Source organism: Notothenia coriiceps, unplaced genomic scaffold (assembly GCF_000735185.1).
Source record: "Notothenia coriiceps isolate Sejong01 unplaced genomic scaffold, NC01 NC01_scaffold00037251, whole genome shotgun sequence".
Lineage (NCBI taxonomy): Eukaryota > Metazoa > Chordata > Actinopteri > Perciformes > Nototheniidae > Notothenia > Notothenia coriiceps.
The window spans coordinates 283,147-291,567 of NW_011369952.1; the positions used below are offsets into that span (position 1 = coordinate 283,147).

An 8,421-nucleotide genomic window follows, 5' to 3' on the forward strand; every position below is an offset into this window, starting at 1 on the left:
ACGTACACGTACACGACTACGACTACTACACTACGACTACACTACTACGTACACACTACACACACACACACACTACACACACACACACACACACACACACACACACACACACACACACACACACACACACACACACACACACACACACACACACACACACACACTATTGTATCAGCCACAACATTTGCTGCCTAGCTATGCACCCATTTTCTTTTTAAATATATAAATACTTTTGATAAGAATCCTGTAAATCTTAAATAAAAACTAATATTTCTGACACATATACATAATTTAAGTCCGTCCAAAATGTCATCACTTCATTATTTTATTCCATTTAACCCTATATATGGTATTGGTATATCGAATAAACAATACATTCACTCAATTGTATTCATTTAGAGAAGTATTTCCACTCAAAGGGGACTTTTCCTTTGTTTTCTTTGATACTTCTAAAAGCTCAGTGCAGTGGTCTATATGTGTTATTAAAGGCACTTAACTTCCTTATCTCAAATTAAAGAGTTGCTTAATTTAAATTGAGGGTGAAACATAAGGGTTGTAACCTAATTTTTGATTTGGGGCTTTACAAATGAAATGGACATGAATGAGAGAATGATAACAAAAATCACACTCAGTTGTTCGAGCAGGAATATGTAACTATAATCTTTTACCCAATTACACCAAAGCAGATTTGCTCAATTCAAATGCTATTCATATTCAATTATAATCAGAAAATAGCAGCTTAGATGGCAGCAAAAAAAGTGCTTCTCACTTCTGTAACACTTCCAGGTCATGTTCTTAACACCTCGCTCTGAAAATAAGTACGCTAACGAACTTTAAAAATAAACACGGACAGACGTTAGTGTGCGTACCTTGCTTTTGAGGATCAGCTGGAAGGAGAGGGTGCGTTTGCACGACAGGTTGGGGTTGCGCTCGGAGTCGTTAACACGGGCTTTCAGCACCCACGTCTGGTTGAGCACGGTGAAGCGCGGCGTCTCGTAGTACAGGCGGGTGATGAAGTCGTCCGTGCGGTACGGCCTGAACTGCACCTCTGGATGGAGCAGAGCAACCAGTTTATCTAATGTGAGGAAAGGATGTTCTTAAAGGGTAACTTCTGTATTTTCCAACCTGAACCACATTCAACCCCAACATAACTGTAGTGGATTTAAGGATAACATTGCTGTCCTTTGTGCGCATGCAGTGATCTAGCTCAATACTCCACCAATTTATATTGTTCTGCCCTCATTAGGCGCTTTCACACCAAGTACTTTTCCCAGGAATAGTTCCCGGAACTTTTATTTCCTGGAACTATCTAGTAAATCACGTTCACACCGGAATAAGTCCCTGAGGGAGGATCATGGGGAGGATTAAGCATATGGGATTGAGCAAATGAAGCCGCTGACGTCACTTCTTCTTCTTCTGCTTTAGGTTTACTGGCAGGCCGCAAACAACTTCACGGCGTATACTGCCACCCGAAGGCTCCGGCCGGAAGTCCCCGGAGTTGGGGGCTGGCTTCAGTAGAAGCTGCTGGGACTCCCAGCAGCTTCTACTGAAGACTTCCGATTAAATCGCCAGAACGCCGACACCTCCTCATCTCCACCGCTCCCATGTTTTCTTTTGTGTTGCCATAAGTTAGTCCCTCTCCGTTGGTGCGCTGGGCTAATGCTAATGCTGATAATGCTAATGCGAGTAAATAAAATGGCGGCTTCACAAAACTTTTCAGAGTTTTACGGGGAGTGGTTTGCAATTCGCCCAGCCAATCAGAAATTGGAACCTTTTTCTCCCCAGGAAAGTACCTGCTCTCTAGCAGGGACTAAAAAGGGGTGAAAAGGTTCACACAAAAAAGGTTCTAGTTCCAGATATTTTTGGTGTGAACGCAAAATCCCAGGAACCATCGGAACTATTCCTGGGAAAAGTACTCTGGTGTGAAAGCGCCTATTGGTCAATACAAAAACATACACAAATGTGCATTAAAAAGTTACCCTTTAAAGGTTCATTGCAGCATCCCATAACCCCCTCTGTTTCAGCCCTGTTTTAAAAAAGTGCTGATTCTCTGTCTGTTACTTTAGATGAAAATAAGGAGCCCCTCCCCACGCCCCTCTGTGAGATATTTGGTTAAAAAGAACACAATGGTGCTCTAGGAGGAGATCCAGTGGTGATTGGCTAATGGTTACACAAGCCAAAAAAACGTTATGACATCATAAAGTGGCCAAAATCTGATCAGCTCATTTTCAGACAGGTTTTTTATATAAATGGATCAGGACAAAAAGTGAGCAAATCTTTTTTCCTGAACCTTTCAGCATCTCTTTACACAGAGGGGACACATGTTTATGTATAAAAGACATGAGAAAGTGGATAGGTGACCATTAAGATTTTTCCCCACTCTATCATAATTTCCCTTTTAATTCTTGAAAGTACCTGTAAAGCCGATCTTCTCGTAGCAGAGCAGGCCGAAGATGCTGTTGTAGAGCTGCATGTCTCTGCGGTGGCTCTGGTCCATATCTCCCAGAATGCCCATCAGCTCCGTCCCAGTCTTGGTGGGGTGGGAGCACTCGCTCTCGTGGGCCGGCAGCTCTTGGAACGGACCCTTCCAGGGGCAGCCGATCCTCTTGTACTTACACTGCGTCACCCTGGGGAATAATAATGGTGAGGGTGAGTTAAAAGACAAACGTTGTACAATATATTAAATGTTAGAAAGATATTTACAGAGGAGCTTTTTGACAAATACATGTCCTTACCCCGCAGTGAGTGGAAGGTATAATAATACAGAAAGGAGGCTATTAACTTAGGTGTTGAACCGAGGCTAATTGTACGGGACAAATAATACATGTGTGCAGAGAGCAAACCTCAAGAAAGAAACTCTTCGATTGATATCAATTACATCCTTTCATTCTTAATGAATACCTGTTACGTACTCAGTTTAAAAGTGAAGTAATAATAATGTGTACGGTAATGGTTAGCCTCTGAAGTGAACCAAGAATAGCTAAAACCACACTTACGTAACTCACTTCCTGTTACCTGCGACTTTTGTCTCATACATACAACCAAGTAGCTTTAAGAGGTTTAGTAGTTTGGACTCAAATAACTTAAAAATACCTTTTATCACTACATGACAATTACTGATTTAGAAATTAATTTTCACTGTGAATTTATAACATCTGTGCAGGGACTACAGATACAACAATAGCTAACTCAGTAGGAAGATGTATTATTGTGCACTGCCCCTGTCTAATAAAACAAACAAAAAAGTCAAAATGTAATTTATCTGACATCTTTATATATATTCATCCCAATTTATTTTACACATCATTTTCCTTGTTTGGAAATTGTAATGTATTTTATTATTTGAGAATGCTATTGGCTGCTTTGTAATACCTTTTTATTTATTTTTCATTACACTTTCCTCCTTTTTGTTATTGAATAAATGATCGTATGAGTGTAACTAAAGGTTGAATGAAAAGTAACAGTGGCATTAATAAAGGAGATAAACAGCGTCATCTGTATTAAAGAAGCAGTCGGATCCTCGCCCCACATTTTTCCATCTGACCCGACCAGAAACCTGGTGACTGCCTTGGACGTTGTCATGGCAATATTAGCACGGGCACAGCTGTCCTGAGCAGGGTCACCTGTTGCTATAGCAACAAGCCCATAGGATTTCATGCATTATAGCTCAAGCAGCCTGAACGTCACAAAAACACACACTCATAAGCAAACACACACGCAGTGGATCACATCAGCTGCTTTCCTTCCTCAGAGTTAGCAGCTGGTCACATGCTCCGCCATCTTCCCCAAATTAACTCTGTGTGATCTTCACACACACACACACACACACACACACACACACACACACACACACACACACACACACACACACACACACACACACACACACACACACACACACACACACACACACACACACACACACACACACACACACACACACACACACAAAAAGACAAAGATACTACTGGCAATTTTGTGTGGTGGTATGCACTCAGCTTTTATTTTAATGTTTCCATTTTCTTTAACTTTCAGCTTATCTTTTTAAATACCTTCACTCCAGCTTGGAATATTAATTCAAGCTTGATAACTCTTCCCTCAATGTCTCTCAGTATCACCCCCTCAGTGCCATCTTTGGAGTTATTTTTGAAATGTTGGCCGAACCTTTCCTTAAAGGTCCCATGTCATTCTTTTCCGGTTATTACCCGTCCCCTTGTGTGTTATGAAGGTTTTTATGCATGTAAACGGTCTGCAGAGTCAAAAACCCTCAAAGTACACCCTGTTGCGAGTAAAACTCTAACACAGAAAAGATCTGTCTGCCCCAGAACGCCTCGTTGGAGATTTCTCATTGTCTATTGAGAAACCAATGTGAGTTTGGAAAATTGCACAATATAAATCTATTTTAGTATAACTCAACAATGGAATTATGATCAGTAGAAATGGCCATGACATGGGCCCTTTAAGGGTCTCTTGACATCTCTTCCCAAAAATGTTTGTAATTTAGGGCATGTCCAAAATATGTGGGTATAGTTACCAATTTGCGAACCACAACTTCTCCAAGATGTATTAGAGCCTGTGTAGGGAAAAGGTGAGAGTGTGTGTGTGAGTTTGTGTGTGCTGTATACCTGTCTTGGCAATCCTCTTTCTGGTGTCTCTCTAGGCTGGAGCGGGGGAACTGTTTTGTGCAGTAGGCACACTCTGTCGGCAGCTCGCTGACAGCCTTCTCCACGGCCAGGTTCCTGCAGCACAGGTTCTTGCTGATCTCACACCTACACACACACACACACACACACACACACACACACACACACACAGGAAGCCACATGTCACCCCTCAGTGCAGTATAACATTTGTGGTATGTAAAGAATGTTTGTGCAAGTTCTTGAACAATGCACAGTGATGAATTGCTAGTTACGTTATGCTTTGGCAACAGTTGGTGGTTATTTCATCATATTGCACATGTGTGAAATTACTGTCAACGTGCAAAACCAAAACAAGTTATCTCTTCCTGTGACCATGCAGTAGTGATGAATGTGAGAGTATGCAATGCATTTTGATTCTGAGAACTTAATGAATTTAACTAGCTTTTGAAGGCATCTTACAGTCATTACTGTAATAATGTTGTTCTGCTGTTTGACATCATTCTTACCTTGCATTAGCTCAATTAAATATGAGTTTTTTTCAACTCCAGTTGGTATTAGCGAGCATCACATACTCCCTGACTGAGAACTTCGAGACAAACAAATCGGGTTTTTGGATCATGTATTTAATTGGATAAAATGATATATATTGTCTACATTATTTGTCCAGAAAAGTAGTTATTCTCTACTTAGTGTCTGTGCACAGTATAACTGTTTTCAAACAGCAGTATGGGAACATATGAGAATGCGTATAACCAAAATGTAATATTTAAACCATACAAAATGATCTAGTATCATTAATTTAATTATTTAACAGTCCCTTATTCTATAGTACTTCTCATTTCCCTTCCCCCCCCGCCCCCAACTTGTTTTGAGATGAATGTCACGTCCCCCTGAGTTGATTGGAGGGTAATTCAGAACACCTGTGTTCAGGGTGTGGGGACAAGCTGCTGATTAAGAATTGACAGCAGCTTGATGTATTGCCCCTCCTGGCCAATCAGGGTGTGACAACGCCCTTTCTTTAGGGCTTAAAGGCACAGTCACACCTGTGCTCCCCTTCCCCAGTTCAATTCCATTCCATGAGAGCAAAGGGGCTTTGAGTAGAGTTCAACTTTGGTGAACTTTACAAAAATATCGCCTCAACTGTCCCTGGCCTGCTTTGGCTCCTACCTGATACAGGTAGGTCACTGTAAAAACAGGGCATTTTGATCCTTCCTCCACTTAATACAAACCTCATGCTAGCAGATATTGACAGCCAGAAACTCTAGGCACATTTGAGCTGTGTTTGCTGTCTTGACTCTTCTGATTGAAGTTGATTTTTTTTTAATGAAATCTAGATTGAGTAAATATTTAAAAATAACTTTCCACCTGCATCAGGGCGGATATTAGCACCATTCATGCAATAGTTTAGACATTTTCTTAAAATTGAAGGTACACTTTTTTTTCTCATTGTGACACACTTCTGGGATTTGTACATATTGTATGTGGTTTGAAAATGAGTTATCCGGCTTCCTCCCATCCTGCTCGAAGTACCTGCAGTTGGGACACGTGGCCTGTTCCTCCTTGAGACGAGAATCGGCCAAAAGGTGGATGAAACAGCCTGCACACATCAGGTGTCCATTGGAACACTGTGGTGGGAAAAAAGACGAGGGCACAATCAAACTAAGTGTTTAAGGAAAGTTAAAAACAATTATTATATTCATTAATCTGGATCCTAAGTGGGAAGTAGTGCAATCTAAACTTTCTCTTGTTACTTAAATGTAAACCTATATATTTTTTACAAATAGGATTCATTGAAACAGTATTAATTTGGACATCTTGAATATTATATTTTGGTTAAGTATTTTAGAAGAAACGGGATACTAATCTTAGAAATGTTATTTATATTTCAATCAAAAGGCATAATTTGTTCGGTTAATGCCAGTCTTTCTTAATAAAAGTCATAAAACAGGATTGTTTAAAGCTGCTAAAATCATTTGAGTAGCAGAAAAGCAGAAGGAACAGAAGTATTTCTGTAGAGCGGATATAACTGGAGTTGTATACTTTTCTATGTGAAAAAAAATAGGGATATATGTAAGATATGTGGACTACTTGTTGTGCTTCTCTTAATCAACGCATTTTAAGGGCAGAATATTGTGTAAGGAGAGAATGTCATCTTGTGATAACACAGTATTGTTAATAAATGGTAAATGACTGTTTTAACGTGTGAATGCCACGTAAATGTTTAGGACTAACTAAACAATTATTTACTACCACTGTGTTCACTTGACATTGAAGAGAGCACTTTGAGGTCATGGAGAATGTTTGGGTCGGTCAAAGGGCAAAGGTTGAATAAAATTAAAGTTTTGGTTAAGTGCTCGATGTTTCTGTTTTATGTGGGGGTTGGGGATGTGGCTTTGCTGAGGGTTATTCGGGGATAATTCACAGTATAATGTTGTCATACAGCTGGCCCTCGGCCTGACTGCTCTCATGGCTCAGCTTGCAGCACTGGGGCCTGTATTGTATCTAGTATCAGTAAAAACGGAGCTGGCCAACACATTCAACAGGTTGGGGATCAGCAGTTAGCACACTTTGGGGTGTCTCTAGTATGAGGTCCAGCTTGTTTGCTGTTGTTTGACAGTGTTTTTTTTAGGATTATTGTGAGGGACCGTAGGTTTGTGATTGACACCGTGTTTACCTGATATACAGACGCCTTGGGCAAGTCTATGCACACGGTGCAGCACAGCACTGAGTACAGCCTCTCCTCCAGCTTTCCTGACTCTCCATCGGGCACTCTCACCCTCTTCTTGGGTGGCTCGTCTGGGTCAGGCTCGGGCCCTTCTCTTCGGATACCGACCTCCTCCTGCATGGCTGCGACCCCGGCGACAGCCTCAACCGCTGCCCCCACGGCCCCGACCCCCATGCCGGCCGAGGAGGAGCCAGGGGCGGCCACACCGTCTCTCTCTTCCAGTGAAGACATGACGACGGCTGTCTAGATATTTCTGAGGTGTACCTGCCGCTGAGCCTGAAATATTAGCAGGTTAGCTCAGTGCTAGCGTACAACCTGTCAGGCTAACGGTCAGCTGACAGCTAGCTAGCGTCGGCTAGGCTAACGCTCCGGCAGCAGGCTGTCAGAGAGGAATGCAGACTAACTTATTATTATTATCAATGCCACCCGCCACTTAAAATGTAACAAGCCAATGTGTTATAACGAGATCATGTGCAAAATAACAACTTAATTAGACTAGTTGTGTTGACTTACAGTGAGACTAGCAGACTATGCGGCTAGCTACGTTGACAAAAACACAGCAGTCCTCTCCCTCTGCAGAACAAAAACAACTCAGCTCGGCTCTCAGCTGTTGTTGCTCTCGACGCCGTTATTCGCCCTGACAGCAGATTACAACGATGTACACCGGTGGCCCAGCTCGGCTCCTCATCTACCCTCCCTGCTCCGGTACCGACTGACTGTCCGCAGAGTACCCACTGGACCTGTCGATGATTAAAGCCGCGGGTAGAGAGTAGAGACAGTTCTGCTGGGACTCGTCTCTCTGGTTACACAGCCATCTTTGTTTTTTTGTTCCTGTCCGTCTCCCCCGACTTCACCCTGCACAGCCTTAACGACTGCGGGTCAAATTCGTTATTACTCAGGCAGGTTCTCGATGGTGGCTAATAAATAATGTCATCACAAGTTAAATATGCTGTGTCTCCAACGGCCTGTATGTGGCAGTGACTACTTCAGCACAGCCGTGTGTTTGGCTGACAGCGGAATGTTTATTATGGCAGATGACTTGGGGTATTTAAA

The 8,421-nt window shown here is 42.1% G+C and overlaps 1 protein-coding gene across 4 annotated transcripts; it reads right to left on the reverse strand.

The window, feature by feature from the left end:
• Positions 1-251: 251 nt before the first annotated feature.
• Positions 252-8,403, reverse strand: zftraf1 (zinc finger TRAF-type containing 1). Of its 4 annotated transcripts, none has more exons than XM_010796846.1 (6): positions 7,882-8,403; positions 7,318-7,644; positions 6,174-6,268; positions 4,626-4,769; positions 2,416-2,627; positions 252-1,075 (listed from the first exon to the last, which is right to left on the reverse strand). In XM_010796846.1, exons 2-6 carry the CDS (start codon positions 7,597-7,599, stop codon positions 834-836), a joined length of 975 nt encoding a protein of 324 aa, XP_010795148.1. In that variant the 5' UTR covers positions 7,600-7,644; positions 7,882-8,403; the 3' UTR covers positions 252-833. The 4 variants fall into 4 exon arrangements, with proteins under 4 accessions (XP_010795148.1, XP_010795149.1, XP_010795146.1 ...); XM_010796847.1 differs by having other exon boundaries at positions 7,318-7,747; XM_010796844.1 differs by having other exon boundaries at positions 7,318-8,403.
• Between the last annotated feature and the right edge of the window lie 18 nt (positions 8,404-8,421).